The sequence below is a fragment of the Amblyraja radiata genome, chromosome 3, assembly GCF_010909765.2.
Source record: "Amblyraja radiata isolate CabotCenter1 chromosome 3, sAmbRad1.1.pri, whole genome shotgun sequence".
Lineage (NCBI taxonomy): Eukaryota > Metazoa > Chordata > Chondrichthyes > Rajiformes > Rajidae > Amblyraja > Amblyraja radiata.
Genome location: NC_045958.1, coordinates 130057350 through 130079689, shown reverse-complemented (window position 1 = coordinate 130079689; position 22340 = coordinate 130057350). Strand labels below are relative to the sequence as shown.

General features: G+C 46.6%; 1 protein-coding gene across 1 annotated transcript in view; it reads right to left on the bottom strand.

The window, feature by feature from the left end:
* LOC116971530 (deoxycytidylate deaminase-like) overlaps positions 1 to 22340 on the bottom strand; it is a 73601-nt gene that overhangs the window by 5116 nt on the left and 46145 nt on the right. Inside the window, exon 5 of the mRNA XM_033018763.1 lies at positions 9941 to 10037. Within this exon, the coding sequence (XP_032874654.1) occupies positions 9941 to 10037 (97 nt within the window). The remainder of the gene's footprint in view (positions 1 to 9940; positions 10038 to 22340) is intronic.

Sequence of the window (22340 nt, the reverse complement as noted above, 5' to 3'; positions counted from 1 at the left end):
ACCTGTCCAAATGTATTTTATAATATAGATATTTTCTAATGTAGATATTTGTACAACCGCGATCCGCTGGGAATTAATCCGCATGTTCAGGCGTTGGTGATGCCAGACCAGCAGATATTTTGAACTATCAGATGTTATTTTGTTATTTAGGACAGCACGGAGGAGCAGCGGTAGAGTTGCTGCTTTACAGCGCCAGAGACCCATGTTCGATCCTGACTAAGGGAGCTGTCTGTACGGAGTTTGTACGTTCTCCCAGTGATCCCGTGGGTTTTTGCCCGGGTGCTCGGGTTTCCTCCCACACTCCAAAGATGTTCAAATTTGTAGTTTAATTGGCTTCGGTAAAAATTGCAAATTATCCCCAGTGTGTGTAATGTAGTCATACATATTCATGTATATGTTAATGAGTTGGTGTTCAATATAAGCAGGGAATGTTGGGTAATAAATCTCCCTCTCTCGTGATCCAGGCAACCTGCGTGTAAGTTGTTATTCATTCTGCCGTCCAGAATATAACAAAATTGGCGACGAGGATGGGGTAGAGTTTGTGAATTCATCCTTTAAATACAGTGCAGGACTGTTTTGCAACATGCAGAGATTTTTGCTGACAGTTACACGGGAATAACAGGGTACTCTGCACACGTTCGACTGAAGCAAGATGTGAGACCTGTGTATTGTCAACCAAGACCTGTACCATATGCACTAAAGCAACAAGTGGAGGTAGAACTTGACAGATTAGAGCGTAATGAAGTACTCGTGAAGACAGAGCAGAGTAACTGGGCAACGCCAATTGTGGCCGTACCCAAGGCCGACAAAACTGTTCGACTATGTGGTGACTACAGTCACAATTAACCAAGCCGGTGATGACGAACAATATCCGTTACCAGCCTCGCAAGATCTGTACGCAGAAACTAGCGGAGCAAGAGTCTTCACTAAACTGGATTTGTCTCATGCTTACGCCCAACTCAATGTCGACAAGGCAAGTCAGTAGTACTTGACTATCAACACTCATAAGGGATTGTATTCATAGATGCATAGAAAATAGGTGCAGGAGTAGGCCATTCGAGCCTGCACCGCCATTCAATGTGATCATGGCTGATCATCCAACTCAGTATCCCGTACCTGCCTTCTCTCCATACCCCCTGATCCCTTTAGCCACAAGGGCCACATCTAACTCCCTCTTAAATATAGCCAATGAACTGGCCTCAACTACCCTCTGTGGCAGAGAGTTCCAGAGATTCACCACTCTCTGTGTGAAAAATGTTTTTCTCATCTCTGTCTTAAAGGATTTCCCCCTTATCCTTAAGCTGTGACCCCTTGTCCTGGACTTCCCCAACATCGGGAACAATCTTCCTGCATCTAGCCTGTCCAACCCGTTAAAATTTTTGTAAGTTTCTATAAGATCCCCCCTCAATCTCCTAAATTCTAGCGAGTATAAGCCGAGTCTATCCAGTCTTTATTCATATGAAAGTCCTGACATCCCAGGAATCAGTCTGGTGAACCTTCACTGCACTCCCTCTATGGCAATAATGTCCTTCCTCAGATTTGGAGACCAAAACTGTACGCAATACTCCAGGTGTGGTCTCACCAAGACCCTGTACAACTGCAGTAGAACCTCCCTGCTCCTATACTCAAATCCTTTTGCTATTTTTTTTTTTTTTAGATAGAATTTATTACCACAACCAGGGTCGGTGGAATTTGGGTTGTCAGCAGCGATACAATACAAAGAACACACAACCACAATAAAAATGTAACACAAACATCCACCACAGCATTCATTACTGTGGTGGAAGGCACAACATTTGGCTAGTCCTCCTCCATTTCCCTCCGTGGACAGGACCAGAGTCCAGAGTCAGTCCAGGATCGGCTTTTCCTCACCGGAGACCGCGGCTTTAAGTTGGTGTAGGCCGCAGGCCGGCGGTCGAGATTTAAAGTCTCCGCCGCAGCCAGAAGCACCGTAGACTGCAGGGCCGGCGGTCGAAGCTCCCCTCCAGGGGTGATGGTAAGTCCATGCCGGCCCCGCGGTAGAAGTTGGCCGCGGGCCGGCAGTGATGGCTTCTTCTTCCCCCGGGTCCCCCACGAGGGATGCCGGGCTGTAGATGCCGCACCAGCTGGAGCTATGCAGACCGCGACTTCAGGCTGCCGGCTGCCCCGGGCCAGCGAAACGGAGCGCTCCCCTCCAGCGAGGGCTCACCCGCTCCACGCCGAGAGTCCACGCTGCGCCCGCCGCTGAAGCCCCGAGCGCGTCTCCGGGAAAAGCCGCGCCGATCCTTGTTGTTAGGCCACGGGGGAGGCGACCTGGAAAAAATGGCCACTCCATGGAGGAGGCGACCGAAGCGGTTTCCCCCTTGCCCCCCCCCACACCACCCCCCACACAAAACACACCAAGGGACATTAAACACATACTTTAAAACATACTAAAAAATAAAAAAAAGTTGAAAAAACTGACGCGCTGCTGACATGGCTGCTGCCAGAGCAGCGCCCCCTACCATTTGCTTTCTTCACTGCCTGCTGTACCTGCATGCCTACTTTCAATGACTGGTGTACCATGACACCCAGGTCTCGTTGCATCTCCCCTTTTCCTAATCGGCCACCATTTAGATAATAGTCTGCTTTCCTGTTTTTGCCACCAAAGTGGATAACCTCACATTTATCCACATTATACTGCATCTGCCAAACATTTGCCCACTCACCCAGCCTATTCAAGTCACCTTGCAGTCTCCTAGCATCCTCCTCACAGCTAACACTGCCCCCCAGCTTAGTGTCATCCGCAAACTTGGAGATGTTGCCTTCAATTCCCTCATCCAGATCATTAATATATATTGTAAATAGCTGGGGTCCCAGCACTAAGCCTTGCGGTATCCCATTAGTCACTGCCATTGTGAAAAGGACCCGTTTACTCCTACTCTTTGCTTCCTGTTTGCCAGCCAGTTCTCTATCCACATCAATACTGAACCCCCAATACCGTGTGCTTTAAGTTTGTATACTAATCTCTTATGTGGGACCTTGTCGAAAGCCTTCTGAAAGTCCAGATACAACACATCCACTGGTTCTCCCCTATCCACTCTACTAGTTACATCCTCGAAAAATTCTATAAGATTCGTCAGACATGATTTACCTTTCGTAAATCCATGCTGACTTTGTCCAATGATTTCACCACTTTCCAAATGTGCTGCTATCCCATCTTTAATAACTGACTCTAGCAGTTTCCCCACTACCGATGTCAGACTAACTGGTCTGTAATTCCCCGTTTTCTCTCTCCCTCCCTTCTTAAAAAGTGGGGTTACGTTAGCTACCCTCCAATCCTCAGGAACTACTCCAGAATCTAAAGAGTTTTGAAAAATTATCACTAATGCATCCACGATGCATATACAAAGCTGCCCTATGGTGTGAAATCCTCCCCGAAAATGTTCCAGTCTGTCATGGACAAAATGTTACGGCATTCCGCACTGTGTGTGCAACCAGGATGACCTACTGATATTCACAGAGGGCATGGTAGAACATCTGGATATCCTCGAGCAAGTTCTCACACGACTGAACTGCCACAATGTCAAACGGCGACAAAGTAAATGTGCATTCGCACAGTCAGTGGTGGTCTACCTTGGACTCAAAGTAGACGCCAGCGGACTTCACCCTGTGAAGGCGAAAGCTGAAGCAATAGTGAATGCTCCAAAACCCAACAATGTGTCAGAGCTACAATCATTCCTTGGGATGGTGCAGTTCAATGCATGATTCTTTCCAGATTTAGCAACTGTGCTAAAGCCACTACATCATCTGCTACAAAAAGATGTGAAATGGATGTGGGGAAAGGAACAGCAACGTGACATCTGCAAGGAAAACTTGACAAGTGACAAACTTCTTGTTCACTACGATACGACACGCCAGATGAAACTTTCTTGTGATGCTTCCAGTTATGGTGTAGGTGCAGTGATCTCCCACGTAATGAATGACGGACAGGAAAAACCTATTGCTTTTGCATCCCGCACCCTATCACAGAGTGAACGCAATTATGCACGGATAGAAAAGGAAGCACTCAGCATCGTGTTCAGAACCAAAGATTCCACCAGTTTCTTCTCGGCAGACCATTCACCCTAGTTACTGATCACAAGCCACTACTAGTGATACTTGGTCCCAAGTCATCAAGGATGCAGTGCTGGGCAATTTTGCTGTCCCAGTATGACTACAAGGTGGAGTACAGAAGCTCCAAGTGCAACGCAGTTGCAGATGCATTGTCCCGGTTGCCCCATGAGAAACATAGAAAATAGGTGCAGGAGGAGGCCATTCGACCCTTCGAGCCAGCACCGCCATTCATTGTGATCATGGCTGATCGTCCTCAATCAATAACCCGTTCCTACCTTCTCCCCATATCCCTTGATTCCACTAGCCCCTGGAGCTCTATCTAACTCTCTTAAATCCATCCTCTGTGGCAGGGAATTTCACAAATTCACAACTCTCTGGGTGAAAACTTTTTTTCTCACCTCAGTCTTAAATGGCCTCCCCTTTATTCTAAGACTGTGGCCCCTGGTTCTGGACTCGCCCAACATTGGGAACATTTTTCCTGCATCTAGCTTGTCCAGTCCTTTTATAATTTTATACGTTTCTATAAGATCCCCCCTCATCATTCTAAACTCTAGTGAGTATAAGCCTAGTCTTTTCAATCTTTCCTCATATGACAGTCCTGCCAGCCCAGGAATTAATCTCATGAACCTACGCTGCACTGCCTCAATCACAAGGATGGCCTTCCTCAAATTAGGAGACAAAAACTGTACACTATACTCCAGATGTGGTCTCACCAGAGCCCTATACAACTGCAGAAGAACCTCTTTACTCCTATACTGAAATCCTCTTGTTATGTCCATTAGCTTTCTTCATTGCCTGCTGTACCTGCACGCCAACTTTCAGTGACCAGTGTACAAGGACACTCAGGTCTCGCTGTACCTCCCCCTTACCTAACTTAACCCGATTGAGATAATAATCTGCCCCCTTGACTCTGACGTGGGAAGTGAGAACTCAATCTACACACTGCAAGTTGTAGATGAAGACTTTCCGGTGACTGCAACAGAAATTACAGCAGAAACAGAGAAAGACACTGTGCTGAAGAGGGTCTATGAACAGACATTGAATCGATAGTGGATTGAACTCAGTTCTGAACTCAGAGCTGAAGCCTTTCCATGAATTATCATGTGAGCAGAGATGCATTAAGTGAGGTTACAGAGTGGTTGTACCAGAGTCATTGAGAAACAAAATTCTGAATCAACTTCATGCCGAACATCCTGGCATAGTAAGCATGAAGTCAATTGCCAGAAGTTTTGTGTATTGGCCAGGTATTGACAGTGACATCGAGTCACTGGTGAACAAATGTAGCAATTTTTGCATGCCATGGTTTACCGGAAGAACTTGTTTCTGATAACGGGCCTCAGTTTCGTTCAGAACGGTTCAAAGAGTTCATGCAGTGGAATGGTGTAAAACACACACTTGTTCCCCCATACCATCCAGCCCCAAACGGGACGGCGGAAAGGTCTGTTAGAGTTGTCAAAGATGCTCTCAAGAAACAGGTTTTGCAGGGTAGTTCAAAGCTTAGCATGAAACATCGTTTGGCTAGTTTCTTGCTGAAGTACAGAACCACACCACACACACCAACGGGTTACTCACCTGCAGAACTGTTGATGAAGAGAAGGCTAAGAATATGCCTAAATCTAGTGCAACCTAATTTGGCCTTGAGAGTTGAACATAAACAGTTGTCAAAAACGCCATTTTGACTCCCACAAAAAGGAGAGGTACTTCAAGCCAGATGAGCAGGTTCGTACTCTCTGTCCTCCCAACAAGTCCAGTCGAGCCAAATGGGATGTTGGGAAAATAGTGGAAGTGTGCGGAACAAAAAGATACTTAGTTGAAGTTGGAGATAGGATCAAAGGTGTTCATGGTGATCAAATTATTCCAGCCAAAGATGAACCAAAAACTGAGCATGAAGTCCTAATTCCTGAGTTTTTATCTGAAAGTGAGTTGGAAGAGACCACTATGATTGAAACACAAAGTACAGTTAGTGCAGAAAAAGATTCCTCTGGTCAAAGTCAGGGTACTAAAACAGAGCCAAACAAGCCTACAGTTGAGTCAACACCTAAACTGTTACACCTGTTATTGTTAGACGATCAGTCAGGATCCGTAAACCAGTAGTCAGGTTAGGTTTGTAAGTTAAGTAACTCACTGTATAAGTACAACGAAAATGTGTGGATATGTAAAATAAATATATTATGTTATCATTTAGAATTTCATAAATACTGGTTTAAATCAAGTATCACAACAACAAAATTGTAACTGACTACTTAGATTTAATACAAAAAAAGAGCAGTGTAATGTTTTCATACATATTCATGTATATGTTAATGAGTTGGTGTTCAATATAAGCAGGGAGTGTTGGGTAATAAATCTCTCTCTCTCATGATCCAGGCAACCTGCGTGTAAGTTGTTATTCATTCTGACTTCTGGCATATAACAGTGTGTAGGATAGTGCTAGTGTGCGGGAATCGCTGGTTGGAGTGGATCGGTGGGCCGAAAGGCCTATTTCCACACTGTCTCTAAACTAAATCTAAACTTAACTAGATTAGTTCCCCAAAAAGGACATTATACAGGAATATTTTAGTGAATCCGGTGAGTAGGAAGGGTGCGCAGGAACTCCGAGTCTGAAGAAAGGTCCTGACCCAAATCATGTGTCTATTTCCTCCACAGATGCTGCCTGACCTGCTGAGTTACTCCACCACTCTGTGTTTAACTGTGAGCCTGATATGTCGCCATCTGAATTTCTGAATTTCATTTCACTTAATTTGATCCGGAATGCAGACTAATGGGCCTGTCCCACTTACGCGACTTTTTCGGTGACTGCCGGCACCCATCATAGGTCGTTGAAGGTCGGCAAAAATTTTCAACGTTGAAAATCCAGCGGCGACCAGAACAAGGTACGACTCTTTGGGCATGTCGCCAGGGTGTCGCCTGTATGCTTCGTGAGTTGTCTCCTCAGTCAACCAAAGAGTCGCAGCGTCTTTTTGGTCGCCGCTGGATTTTCAACATGTTGACATTTTTTGGCGGACTGACGGGTCGCCGAAAAAGTCGCGTAAGTGGGACAGGCCCATTAGAGAGATAATCTTAAATTCAGAAGCAATAACCCTCCTCAAATCAATGCAGTGTAGATCCACATGGTGGATTGATGGAATGGGAGATTTGACTATTAGAAAGAATTGAATACGTTTGACCCATTTGTTGCAGTTTAAGGAAATGTTTAGTGCAGGAAGGAACTGCAGATGCTGGTTTATAACGTCTTTGGGATGCGAGAGGAAATCGGAGCACCCCGGAGAAAACCCATGCAACTACAGAGAGAACGTGCAAACTCCTCAACCTTAGTTGGAATCAAATCCAGGACTGGCGTGAAGAGGCAGTCTCATTGATATATGGAAGAATCTGAAAGTTTGGCAACGTGGATATCAAGAATCTTTCTCCTTGGGGTGGAGAAATGGGGTAGTGGGTGAGGGGGAAATAGATTAACCGTTTGGCAAAGAGGGGGAAAAATCTCTTCACCAGACCATTGAGATTCTTTGAGCATTCCTAGCCTTCTGCAGTAGTCACTGAAATCTTCCACCGAGCTGCAGGTTTGTATAGTTGTTTTATTTATTCATTTACAGGATGTGGGCATTGGCTGACAAGGTCAGCGTTTGTTGCTGACACTTTAGGAAGTGTCAAAAGGGTAAAACGAAGCAAGGTGGGAAGAGGTGCCAGCCAGTCAGATAGATTTGTGGAACCAAATGACCTGTCTCTGTGCTGCAAATACAATGAAATGCTAATCATCCCCACTAGTCAAACACTGTAAGCTCGACAGCACAAACACAGGCAGGCTCAAAGCAAACTCAAGGGAGGGCTCAGTTCAAGCAGAACAGAGATGACAAGATGGAACAACAATGCAGAAATGGGCTGCTAGTTCCACAATCAGGCAGCAGGACTAAGATGCCGGCCAGAGGAAAGGTGAGTATAATCCACCAGAAGTTGATAAGTTGAACTCGTTTGTTTAAGAAGAGGATGATGTCGATGGAGTCACAGGAAGAACAGGATACGGGGGGAGGTGCAGAGTTCAAAATTTTCCACAAGCAGGTGAAAATTAGAGGGCCTTTGAGGCAGCTCGGTGGCGCAGCGGTAGAGTTGCTGCCTTTCTGCCCCAGAGTCCCGGGTTCGATCCTGACTACGGGTGCTGTCTGTACAGAGTTTATATGTTCTCCGTGACTATGTGGGCTTCCCCTGGGTGTTCCGGTTACTGCCCACACTACAGAGATGTGCAGGTTTGTAGGTTAATCGGCAGGTGGATAAAAGTGTATATTGTCCCCAGTGTGTAGGACAGTGCTAGTGTGTGGGGTGAACGCTGGTCGGCGTGGACTCGGTGGGTCGGAGGGCCTGTCGGAGGGCCTGTGGCCCTTGTGGCTAAAGGGATCGGGGGGTATGGAGAGAAGGCAGGTACGGGATACTGAGTTGGATCTTCAGCCATGATCATATTGAATGGCGGTGCAGGCTCGAAGGGCCGAATGGCCTACTCCTGCACCTATTTTCTATGTTTCTATTTTTCTGCGCTGTATCTCTAAACTAAACTGAATTTGAATTTTTCCATCAACAGGTTGAATTTAGAGGGCCTCAACATTCAATGTTGTTAAAACTGATTTTTCACAAGGAAACTCGGCTCACGTGGGTGCGAGGAAAGGCGCGTCGCTGGGCAATTGCCGGGAACTAAAAGGGACCAAAAATGGAATATGTTAAAAATGGTTTGTGTAAAATGGAATACTTTGTAACTTTGTCCACGCCCTTTATGTGGCCACTCTTTGCATACCTTGCCAATCACTCCCCACTTTGATTAGTACAGGCGTCAGGGGTCATGGGGAGAAGGCAGGAGAATGGGGTTAGGAGGAAGAGCTAGATCAGCCATGATTGAATGGCGTAGATGGGCCAAATGGCCTAAATCTGCTCCTATCACTTGTGAAATAATTAATTCCACAGATTTACCAGCCTCTGGCTATAGAAATTCTTCCTCATGTTTCTAAAGGTACGTCCTTTTATTCTGAGGCTGTGCCCTCTGGTCTTGGCCTCCACAGCCGTCTGTAGCAAAGAATTCCACAGATTCACCACCCTCTGACTAAAGAAATTCCTCCTCATCTTCTTCCTAAAGGAACATCCTTAAATTCCGAGGCTTGACCGCTAGTACTGGACTCTCCCAAAGCTGGGAGGTTCTACTGCAGTTGTACAGGGTCTTGGTGAGACCACACCTGGAGTAATGCGTACAGTTTTGGTCTCCTAATCTGAGGAAAGACATTCTTGCCATAGAGGGAGTACAGAGAAGGTTCACCAGACTGATTCCTGGGATGGCAGGACTTTCATATGAAGAAAGACTGGATAGACTTGGCTTGTACACTCTAGAATTTAGAAGATTGAGGGGGGATCTTATAGAAACTTACAAAATTCTTAAGGGGTTGGACAGGCTAGATGCAGGAAGATTATTCCCGATGTTGGAGAAGTCCAGAACTAGGGGTCACAGTTTAAGGATAAGAGGGAAGTCTTTTAGGACCGAGATGAGAAAATCATTTTTTACACAGAGAGTGGTGAATCTGTGGAATTCTCTGCCACAGAAGGTAGTTGAGGCCAGTTCATTGGCTATATTTAAGAGGGAGTTAGATGTGGCCCTTGTGGCTAAAGGGATCAGGGGATATGGAGAGATGGCAGGGATGGGATACTGAGTTGGATGATCAGCCATGATCATATTGAATGGCGGTGCAGGCTCGAAGGGCCAAATGGCCTACTCCTGCACCTATTTTCTATGTTTCTACCCTCTCCACTCCCACTCTATCCAGGCCTTTCACTATTTGGAAAGTTTTAATGAGAAACCAGTTGCCGGAGACTTGTAACACACAAATATATTTACCTGCACTTCACGCCTGCCATATCCAACATTAGTCTGGAGGCCTTCATTTCTGGCAGTTCCCGGTATTTGTCTGACATATAAACCACCTTGGTGATGCCTATTACAACAGAAAAAGAGAGAGCATTCAATATATCGTATTCACAAACGAGCCAGAACACTACGAGGATGTGTTCAGAAGCGGTGAGAACTCCAACAGATTTTTTTTTTAAATGAGAAAACAAAATAGTTTTTCACAGCCGTGAGGATTGATAACCCGACCAGGGTACTTGCAAAAAAAACATTGGTGAGAAGGATGAAGGTAGACAAAAAAGCTGGAGAAACTCAGCAGGTGAGGCAGCATCTATGGAGCGAAGGAATACGTGACGATTCTTCAGAGTGATGTGGCTTCTTCTTGCTCCTTTTCGGACACATACGATTTCATTTATTTATAGATATTGTTTAAGACACTTTATAAATATTCTTGTTTTGTTTTTTGTATGCTGTTTCACACTTGCTTTTTATTCTTTTATTCTGTTCGAAATAAAGAATTAAATAAATAAATGTGGAGGTGGGAGGGGGAGCGGGAAGAAGAAATGAAGAGGCGGAGACAGTGGGCTGTGGGAGAGCTGGGAAGGGGAGGGGAAGGAGGGAGAAAGCAAGGACTACCTGAAATTGGAGAAGTCAATGTTCTTACCGCTGGGTGTAAACTACCTATGAGATGTGCACCTATTGTTTTTTTTTTAAATAATATTTTTATTAGAAGCATATACATATCATAATCAAAACACATTTTGTTTATCAATTGCATATTGTTAATAGATGGGATTCCAGTTATCAAAATAGTTGGGGTCCTCGTTTATCAATTGCATATTAATTCTGCTTCTATTTGTTTATTTTTTTTTATGTAGATAGGAAGAAAGAAGAAAATAAAAAAACGATTAAAAACGAATAGAATAAATTACCAATAATACAGCTTTGGAGATAGGTTCGTAGATTATAAAACGTAACTATTCATCTAATCCTGGGTTCGTTTCAGTCAGGCTTCCGTGCAGGACCAATTTACCCTTTCAGAAAATCAATAAATGGAGACCATATTCTAGCAAATAATTCTTGTTTGTCAATTAAGACAAGTCTAGTTCTTTCCAAATGTAAGGTCTCCGACATCTCCATAATCGAGGTGCGCTCCTATTCGTCACCTATTCCTTCGCTCCATAGATGCTGCCTCACCCGCTGAGTTTCTCCAACTTTTTTGTCTACCTTCGATTTTTCCAGCATCTGCAGTTTTTTCTTTAACATTGGTGAGGAGAAAACCTTCTTTGTGTAGCAAGCCACTCTTACGCTGAATGCGTCGCCTACACTGGTTGTGGAAGCGTTTTCAATAGGAACTTATGAAGAATGGTACAATAGGTTCTTGTGTCTGCTCATCTGCTCCACTGTGGAACAAGAACTTCCAGATCAAAAGCATTTTCCTGCCCTCTTCCCAAACATCCAGAAATCTATTGATCTCTGCTCTGCATGCAACCAATGACCAGAAAGCTTAACTTAGTTTAGTTTACAGATACAGCGCGGAAACAGGCCCTTCGGCCCACCGGGTCCACGCCGACCAGCGATCCCCGTACATTATCACTATCCTACCGTGGAATTCTCTGCCTCAGAGAGCGGTGGAGGCAGGTTCTCTGGATGCTTTCAAGAGAGAGTTAGATAGGGCTCTTAAAAATAGCGGAGTCAGGGGATATGGGGAGAAGGCAGGAACAGGGTACTGATTGGGGATGATCAGCCATGATCACATTGAATGGCGGTGCTGGGTCGAAGGGCCAAATGACCTACTGCATCTATTGTCTATTGTCTATTGTCTACACCCACTAGGGACAATTTTTACATTTATATCAAGCCAATTGTTGCTGCAAGTAAGAATTTAATTGTTCTGGCTGGACACATGACAATAAACCACACTTGACTTGAATGACCTAGCCGAGCTTTTATTCTGTGACTGTAGCCTCTGGTTCTAGAGGTTACCTACGCAGGGCAATCGCCTGCCCTACATCCACCATGGGAGTTCCTCTCAGGATCGTGTTTAATGAGGTTGCCTCTTGCTCTAAAGAAGAGGCCATGCCTGTTCAGACCTCTATCTTTCCAGAAATCAATCTGTTTAATCCGCCCTGCAACCCCCTCGATAGAAAGTAGATACTTGGAGCCAAGAGCACCAAAACTGTGCGTATTATTCCAGTTCTGAGCTCAGTGAGGCATTATAAAGTCACAGCATTAAAACCCATCTCTTTGAATCAAATCCTTTGGCCATAAAGACAATATATATAATTTGACAACCTAACTGCCTGCTGCACTTTCAGTGACTTACAGGCATGGACATCCTGTCCCTTTGAACATGAACAATTCACAATCTATTACAGTGTCTATTAAACTTTAATTATTAGAGGTCGGGAAGGTGGAAATGCCAAGGATGAGAGGGCATTGCATTTTAGTTTAGGTTAGACATACAGCGCGGAAAGAGGCCTTTCGGCCCACCGGGTCCGCGCCGACCAGCGATCCCCGCAAATTAAAACGCTATCCTACACCCACTAGGGACAATTTTTACATTTACCAAGCCAAGTAACCTACAAACCTGTACGTCTTTGGGGCGTGGGAGGAAACCGAAAATCTCAGGGAAAATCCACGCAGGTCACGGGGAGAACGTGCAAACTCCGTACAGACAGCACCCATAGTCAGGATCAAACCTGGGTCTCTGGCGCGGCATTCGCTGTAAGGCAGCAATTTTACCGCTGCGCTTCCCACGGTGAAAGGAATAGTTACGGTGAAAGGGGCAAAGCTTAATGGAGATGTCGGGGGCAAGTTTATTTTTATACAGAGAGTAGCAGGGATGTTAGTGGTGGTGAAGGCAGATGCGATAGTGGGGTTTAAAGAAACTTTTTAAGCAAGCGCATGGCAATGCCATGCCGGGGAGCCGTTGGCGAGAGGAGGACTTACCTGCAGCTGTAAGTTACCCAAATCTGTAACGTTCCATCTCACTTCCAGAGAAGGATTCTGGTGGAAGCCTCTGATTGGTGGACGAGGATCAGAGGAAGCAGCTGATTGGCTTGTATTGTATTTGTATTGTAATTGTAAGGCTTTATTGTATTTGGATAAGGGGGAGAATGAAGGCCAGGGCAGTTTACTGTTCTGGATGTCAGATGTGGGAGGTCATGGAGTCTGAGTGCTCTCCAGACGTCCACATCTGCGCCAGGTGCGTCGAGATGGGGCTCCTAAGGGACCGCGTTAGGAACCTGGAGCAGCAACTCAATGACCTCTGTCTGCTCAGGGAGAGCGAGGAGGTCATAGAAAGGAGTTACAGGGAGGTGGTCACTCCAAGACCACGGGAGACAGAAAACTGGGTCACAGTTAGGAAGGGCAATGGGCAGAGGCAGGGACTGGTGAGTACCCCGGTGGCTGTACACCTTGAAAATAAGTACTCATGTTTGAGTAAGGGTGGGGGAGACAGCCTACCTGGGGGCAGCGACAGCGGCCGGGCCTCTGGCACAAAGACCGGTCCGGTTGCTCAGAAGGGTAAGGAAAAGAAGGGGAGGGCAATTGTAATAGGGGACTCTATAGTCAGGGGGTCGGATAGGCGATTCTGTGGACGCAGACAGGAGTCCCGGATGGTAGTTTGCCTCCCTGGTGCCAGGGTCAGGGATGTGTATGAACGTGTCCAAGAAATCCTGAAATGGGAGGGAGAGGAGCCTGAGGTTGTGGTGCATATAGGTACCAACGACATAGGTAAAAAAAGAGAAGAGGTCCTGAAAGAAGAATTTAGGGAGTTAGGTAGAGAGTTAAGGAGAAGGACTGGAAAGGTAACAATCTCAGGATTACTGCCTGTGCCACGCGACAGTGAGAGTAGGAATGGAGCGAGGTGGAGGATAAATGCGTGGATGAGGGACTGGTGCAGTGGGTATGGATTCAAGTTTCTGGATCATTGGGACCTCTTTTGGGGAAGGTGCGACCTGTACAGAAAGGACGGGTTGCACTTGAACTCAAGGGGGACCAATATCCTGGCGGGGAGATTTGCAAAGGCTACTGGGGAGACTTTAAACTAGTATGGTTGGGGGGAGGGACTCAAATTGGGAAAGCTAGCAGTCAGTGTGTGAAGCAGGTTGCGGGAAATGAAGAAGAGTTTCAAAGTCTACAGAGAGATTTATGCCAGTTGGAAGAGTGGGCTGAAAGATGGCAGATGGAGTTTAATGCTGATAAGTGTGAGGTGCTACAAATCAAAATCGGACGTACATGGTAAATGGTAGGGAATTGAAGAATGTAGGGGAACAGAGGGATCTGGGAATAACTGTGCACAGTTCCATGAAAGTGGAATCTCATGTAGATAGGGTGGTAAAGAAAGCTTTTGGTGTGCTGGCCTTTATAAATCAGAGCATTGAGTATAGAAGTTGGGATGTAATGTTAAAATTGTACAAGGCATTGGTGAGGCCAATTCTGGAGTATGGTGTACAATTTTGGTCGCCTAATTATAGGAAGGATGTCAACAAAATAGAGAGAGTACAGAGGAGATTTACTAGAATGTTGCCTGGGTTTCAGCAACTAAGTTACAGAGAAAGGTTGAACAAGTTAGGGATTTATTCTTTGGAGCGCAGAAGGTTAAGGGGGGACTTGATAGAGGTTTTTAAAATGATGAGAGGGATAGACAGAGTTGACGTGGAAAAGCTTTTCCCACTGAGAGTAGGGAAGATTCAAACAAGGGGACATGACTTGAGAATTAAGGGACTGAAGTTTAGGGGTAACATGAGGGGGAACTTCTTTACTCAGAGAGTGGTAGCTGTGTGGAATGAGCTTCCAGTGAAGGTGGTGGAGGCAGGTTCGTTTTTATCATTTAAAAATAAATTGGATAGTTATATGGATGGGAAAGGAATGGAGGGTTATGGTCTGAGCGCAGGTATATGGGACTAGGGGAGACTATGTGTTCGGCACGGACTAGAGGGGTCGAGATGGCCTGTTTCCGTGCTGTAATTGTTATATGGTTATATGGTTAATGCAGGGAGTGGATGGATGTGGATTATGTGCAGGCAGATGACAATAGAGTAGGCCATTCAGCCCTTCGAGCCAACACCACAATTCAATGTGATCATGGCTGATCATCCCCAATCAGTACCCCGTTCCTGCCTTCTCCCCATATCCCCTGACCGCTATCTTTAAGAGCCCTATCTAGCTCTCTCTTGAAAGTATCCAGAGAACCGGCCTCCACCACCCTCTGAGGCAGAGAATTCACAGGCACAGACTCACAACTCTCTGTGAGAAAAACTGTTTCCTCGTCTCCGTTCTAAATGGCTTACCCTTTATTCTTAAAGTTTAGTTTAGCTTGTCCGGTGCAGAGTTTTTGGACCGAAGAGCCTGTTCCAGAGCTGTACTGTTGTATGTTGGGGGAAAGAGGAACCGTGTTGCAGGTCAAGTTCTGACTGTCCACCCATCTATGCCCCGCATGATTTTATCTATTTCTATCAGGTATCATCTCAATCTCCGACGCTCCAGGAGACAAAAACCCAATTTTGTCTAACGATTCCTCAAAGCAAATACCCTGTAATCCAAGCAGCATTCTAATAAACCTCATCTGCACCCTCACGACAGCCTCCACATCCAATCTGCAATCAGGGAACGACCAGAACGGCACGCAATGTCCCAAAACCGAGGATTTGGCCCAGTAGGCCCAGCCTGCCCGCGGGAGACCGGGGACTCGCCCGCCAGAGACCGTGGACTCGCCCAGTAGGCCCAGCCCGCCCGCCACAGACGGAGGACCCTCGCTGCGGACCAAAACCCGCCCGGCTCGCCCTCAGCGGATCATCTGGAGGGTTAGTAAGCAGACCGGCGGCGGGAGGGAGTACACGGCCTCGACGGGGGGAATGGGCCGCTGGAGGCCCTGCAGAAGCCTGGGGCTTGGCTGGACCGGGCGCCGCTCCAAGAGGACAAGCACGTGGACCGCACGCGGCCTATAGCGGTGGAGCAGCGGCTACGCTTGGCCAGGCCGAGACTGCAACGTCGCCATGGCAACGGGCCTTCATGGTCAGGTCAAGATTCCTGCACTTACATCAACTGGCCCCAAACTGGCGACTCTGTATACTGTCTCAGTGTACGACTGTTGTACACCAGTACTGTATCTGAGATGCTTATCTGAGATGTATCTACGTGTTTATGTACCGTGATACTTGTACTGAACTGTGTACAACAATTAATTTCAATGTACCTCCGTACATGTGCAAATAAAGTACCGTACCATATTAAAAGTGGCTGAATCAAAGCTGCAACACGACTTCCTGACTCTTATACTCAATGTCCCGACCGATGAAGGTAAGCATACCATACACCCTCTTTACCACTTTCTGTTTGTCATAGTGTGGAAACAGGCCCTTCGCCTCAACTTGCCCACATGTCCCATCTACACTAGTCCCACCTGCCTGCGTTTGGCCCATATCCCTCTAAACCTGGCCTATCCATGTACCTGGCTGAATGTTTCTTAAACGCTGTGATAGTCCCTTCTCCGGCAGCTCGTTTCATACACACACCACCCTCTGTGTGAAAAAGCTAGCCCTCAGATTCCTATTACATCTTTCCCCCCCTCACCTTAAACCTATGACCTCTGGTCCTTGATTCCCTTACTTTGGGCAAGAGACTGTGCGTCTACCCGATCTATTCCTCTCATGATTTTGCACACCTCTATAAGATCTCCCCTCATCCTCCTGCCCTCCAAGGAATAGAACCCCAGCCTGCTCAACTTCTCCCGACAGATCAGGCACTCTAGTCCTGGCAACATCACCGTCAATCTTCTCTGCATTTGTGTTGCCATTTGCAGTGAGCTGTGGACCTGAAAAATTTCCTCTTAACTGTATATTTTCTTCTTACATTTGACCTCCCAAAGTGCCTCATCTCACACTTGCTGGGATTAAACTCCATCTGCCATTTATCTGCCCAAATCTGTAACTAACCACTACATATTGTTTCTTGTCTCTACAGTGCATGCTACTGGACAAACATCTCCCGTCATGACCTTTAGATTAATTACAGCTATTAAAGATTTGTGAGATAGACTTTAAATATAGATATAGATATAAATATAGATAGACTTAGAATAAAGGAGAGGTCATTTAAGACTGAGGTGAGAAAAAACGTTTTCCTCCAGAGAATTGTGACTTTATGGAATTCCCTGCCACAGAGGGCAGTGGAGGCCAAGTCACTGGATGGATTTAAGAGAGTTAGATAGAGCTCTAGGGGCTAGTGGAGTCAAGGGATATGGGGAGAAGGTAGGCACGGGTTATTGATAGGGGTGATCAGCCATGATCACAATGAATGGCGGTGCTGGCTCGAAGGGCCGAATGGCCTCCTCTTGCACCTATTTTCTATGCTTCTATGTTTCTAAAGATACAGCATGGAAATAGGCCCTTCGGCCCACCGAGTCCACACTGACCAGCGATCTCCTCGAACACTAGCACTAGCCTACACCTTCTGAACCTTCTGAATTTTGTAGTCGGCAGGGCAGTACTCTGCATATCGCCAACTTGGACAATTTAACATTTTATCAAGGCAATTAACCTACAAACCTGTACGTCTTTGGAGTGTGGAAGGAAAGCGAAGTTCTCGGAGAAAACCCACGCAGATCACAGGGAGAACGTGCAAACTCCATACAGACAGCACCCATAGTCGGGATCGAACCCAGGTCTCTGGCGCTGCATTTTGCTGTAACGCAGCAACTCTACCGCTGTGCCAGCGTGACTGCCCTGCACACTAGCGACAATTTACAATTTACTTTGGAGTGTGGGAGGAAACCGGAGCACCCAGACAAAACCCACGTGGTCACAGGGAGAAAGTACGAACTCCCTACAGACAGCACCTACAGTCTGGATCAAACCCGGGTCTGTAATGGGCCTGTCCCACTTAGGCAGTTTTTTCGGCGACTGTCATAGCAGTAGCAGGTCGCCTGAAAAAATGGCGACTGGACCCCCCATCCCTACGACAATGTCTACAACAATCTACCACCTAGTCGACATCAAGCTACCGACAACCGGCCACCCATTAGGATGCCCACCTACAACCACACCTACGACCAAGCTACGAAAAGGTACGACCCTGTCGGCGACAACTGAAGACAACTTAAGACAATTCAGTCGCCGGTACCTGTCGCTGGTTGATGTAGGTAGTCGCCAATGGAATTCACCGGTCACCACCGGTGACAACCTACGGCATCCTGGGGCCAACCTACGACAGCACCTATGTCAGGAGAAGTCAAGGTACGCTCATTGACGTCAAGCCAACTGTCGCCGAAAAGTTGCGAACATTTCAAAATCCAGCGGCGACCAGAAAGACGCTACGAATCTTTGGGCGACTGAGGAGACGACACATGACCATACAGGCGACACCCCGGCGACAGCCTAGTCGCCTATAGTCACCTAAATAATCGCCTAAGTGGGACAGGCCCTTAAGACTGCAACTCTACCGCTGCGCCACTGAGCCGTAAAAACTTCCAGAGTTAACTCAGTAACTTTTCACATCACTTCCATAAACAGAGACCACTCAGTTGCACACAGGGTGAATGATTTATGTAGTATCAGACAAGTGATGGACTTGTTTACATCAGCCAGCAGAGTCTCTTGTGAAATTCTATTTACAATCAACATTCTTGCCATCCAAGTGCAAAGAGGAATCTTTTTCAATAGATGACTTAAGATGACAACTTGGGGAAATATTCCTTTTATTGCAGAAAGGAAGAATGTTTTTTTTGTTGTATCTAATAGCTGGGTATTAAAAGCATCCAATTCAATTCAATTTTCTACAATTTGTTGATCGTGAAATTAATTACTGCTATATTGGTATTTTCTACGGGCAACAAGGTGGCGCAGCTGGTAGAGTTGCCGCCACAGCGCCAGAGACACCGGTTCGATCCTGACTACATTTAAATAATAATAATAATAATAATAATAAATACTTTATTGATCCCCTCAGGGAAATTCAGATGTCCAGAAGCTCCCAACCAACAAACCCACAGATTCAAAACGAACGCAGACAGAAAATACATAGAATACAATGTGGACACTACCTGAGAGCAATAAATACTTAAAAAGACCAATAATTAACAGTTAAAAATTAATAATTGCAAAATGCATCCCCCTACAGCCTAGCGGTCCGAATTATAAAATCTAATGGCTGCAGGGGTGAAGGATCTCCTGAACCGCTCCGTTCTACAGGGCAGGGAGAGGAGCCGGTTGTTGTTCCGAGTGCTCTTTTGACTCTCCAGAATTATATGGAGGGGATGCCCGGGGTTTTTCAGGATGACCTGCACCTTGTGCCTCATACGCCTCTCAAGCACCTCCATCCCAGAGTCTACTCTCCCCTCCAGCACTGAGCTAGCTCGTTTAACCAGTTTGACTAGCTTCCTATTGTTTTTTGCACTAATGCTGTTGCCCCAGCAGACAACAGCGTAGAAAATAACGCTTGCAACCACTGTGTTGTAAAACATGTGCAGCATATCCTTACACACATTGAAGGATTTGAGCCTTCTGAGGAAAAAGAGTCTGCTCTGGCCTTTTTTGTAGAGGGAGTCAGAGTTGACAGACCAGTCCAGTTTGTTATCAAGGTGCACTCCAAGGTATTTATATGTCTGCACCACCTCAATGTCAGCCCATGCAGCGTTGACCGGCTGAAGGGGGAGCTTGGACCTGCCAAAGTTAACCACCATCTCTTTAGTCTTTGTTGTGTTCAGGGTGAGACAGTTCTCTTCACTCCAGGCACAAAAGGCACTGGTCAAGTTCCTGTATTCCTCCTCCTGCCCGTTCCTTACACATGCCACAATCGCTGTATCATCTGAGTATTTCTGTACGTGGCATGTGTCAGACTTATAGTTAAAGTCTGCTGTGTACAGGGTGAAGAGGAACGGGGCCAGAACCGTTCCCTGTGGGGCTCCAACATTGCACACCACTGTGCCAGACACACTGTCCCCCAGCTTGACAAACTGTGGTCGACCCGTCAGGTAGTCGTATATCCAGGAGATAAATGTGGAATCCACCCCCATCTTCTTAAGCTTGTCATTCAGAATCAGGGGTTGGATGGTGTTGAACGCACTTGAAAAGTCGAAGAACATAATCCTCACATAGCCACCGGGTTTGTCCAAAAAGGAGTAGATCCGGTGCAGCACGTAGAGGACTGCGTCATCCACCCCAATGTTCTCCTGGTATGCAAACTGTAGTGGGTCGAGTGCGTGCTGGACTTGTGGTCTCAGGAGACGAATGAGTAGCCGCTCCATTGTTTTCATAATATGGGATGTAAGGGCCACCGGTCTGTAGTCGTTGATCTCGGTCGGCCGCCCTGCTTTGGGAACCGGCACGAGACATGATGTTTTCCACAGACCTGGTACCCTCCCTGACTGGAGGCTCAGGTTGAAAATGGTCTGGAGCAGCTCCGCCAGCTGAGCCGCACAGTCTTTTAGTAGCCTGGGACATACACCATCAGGGCCAGCTGCTTTAACAGGGCGCAACCTCCTCAGCTCAGCTCTCACCTCGTCCGCCGTGAAGAATAGTTGAGGAGATGCCGGCATAGGAGATGCTGCAGCTGTGGTGTTGGGGGGGCTGCCTCGTGGAGGTGATGGTGGGGGAGAGGCTGCACCTGTAGAGGTGGGAGGGGATACCAGACCAAACCTGTTATAGAACAGGTTAAACTCATTGGCCTTGTCCACGTCTCCTGACGGCTGGCTTCTCTTGTCCTTGAAGCCAGTGATGGTCTTCATTCCTCTCCACACCTCTTTGATGTTGTTGTACTGCAGTTTCTTCTCCAGCTTCGTTTTATAGTCCCCTTTTGCCTGCTTCATACTCCTTTTCAAGTGGTGCTGTACCCTCTTGATCTTTTCCCGATCACCAACCTTGAAAGCCTCCATTTTCTTGTTTAGGAGGCTCTTGATGTTGCTTGTAATCCAAGGTTTGTTATTGGGAAAGCAACAAACAGTTCTTACTGGCACAACAACATCCCTACAGAAGTTGATGTAGTCCGTTATGCATCCTGCCATCCTGTCGATGTCCATACAGCTGTTTAATTCCTGTGGCTCCATCAGTATGTCCCAGTCTGTGCATTGAAAGCAGTCCCTCAGTGATTCACTGGCCTCTGGTGTCCACTTTCTGAAAGACCGGGTGGTTGTAGGCTGTCTCAGTACACAGGGTTTGTAAGAAGGCCTTAGATAAACCAGGTTGTGATCTGATTTGCCAAGCGGTGGAAAGGCTAAGACACTATAGGCCTCCTTGACATTGACATAGCACAAGTCCAGTGTCTTATTGTGCCTTGTGGGACAGTCAACATACTGTGAGAAGCCTGACAAGTGGGGGCTGATGTTCACATGATTGAAGTCCCCTGATAAGGCAATGAGGACGTCCGGGTGTCGGGTCTGTAATCTCGCGACAGTCTCTTGGATGACGTCACATGCGACTACAGGCTCCGCTCGAGGAGGAATGTAAAGAATAAACAATAATAACAAACATTTGCTGTCCATGTGGAGTTTGCATGTTCTCCCTGTTTCCTCCAACATCCCAAAGGCGTGCAGTGTTTCAGAAGGAACTGCACACGCTGGAAAATCGAAGGTAGACAAATATGCTGGAGAAACCCAGCGGGTGGAGCGAAGGAAATAGGCAACGTTTCGGGTCTGAAGAAGGGTTTCGAACTGAAACGTTGCCTATTTCCTTCGCTCCATAGCGGCTGCCTCACCCGCTGAGTTTCTCTAGCATTTTTGTCTACCAAAGACGTGCAGGTTTGTAGGTTAATTAGTATCTGTAAATTATCCGTAGTGTGCAGGGAGTGGATGAGAAAGTGGGATAACACTGAAGTAGTACGAAGGGGTAGTTTCCATGCCCCCATCTCTCAACTAAACACTTCATTAAACTGTGACAAATAGGTCAAACTTAAACTAATGGCCTCTGTAAATTCTCCCTAGTGTAATAGCCCTGTCCCACGGTACGAGTTAATTCCAAGAGCTCTCCCGAGTTTTAAAAAAAACTTGTGGTAAGCACAGAGAATGTACGTAGCGTGTACGTCGGAGCTCGGGGACGTCTCTTAGCGGCTCGTAACGCTAATGGCAGGTACTCGGGAAGACTCGCTAACGGCAGGTAAGCACGGGAAGACTCGTGAAGATTTTTCAGCATGTTGAAAAATGTCCACGAGAGCCCCGAGTACCGACGAGTGGCCATTACCGTAAATCTCCGAGTTCGAATCAGGGCAAACTCAGGAGAGCTCTTGGAATGAACTCGTACCGTGGGACAGGGCTTCAAGGAGCGGGTGTGAAAGAGGGATAGCATAGAACTAGTGCGAATGAGCGATCGCTGGTCGGCGCGGGCTCGATGGGCTGAAGGGCCCGTTTCCACACTGTATTTCTACACTAAACTCCAAACTAAACGCAGGCATTCAC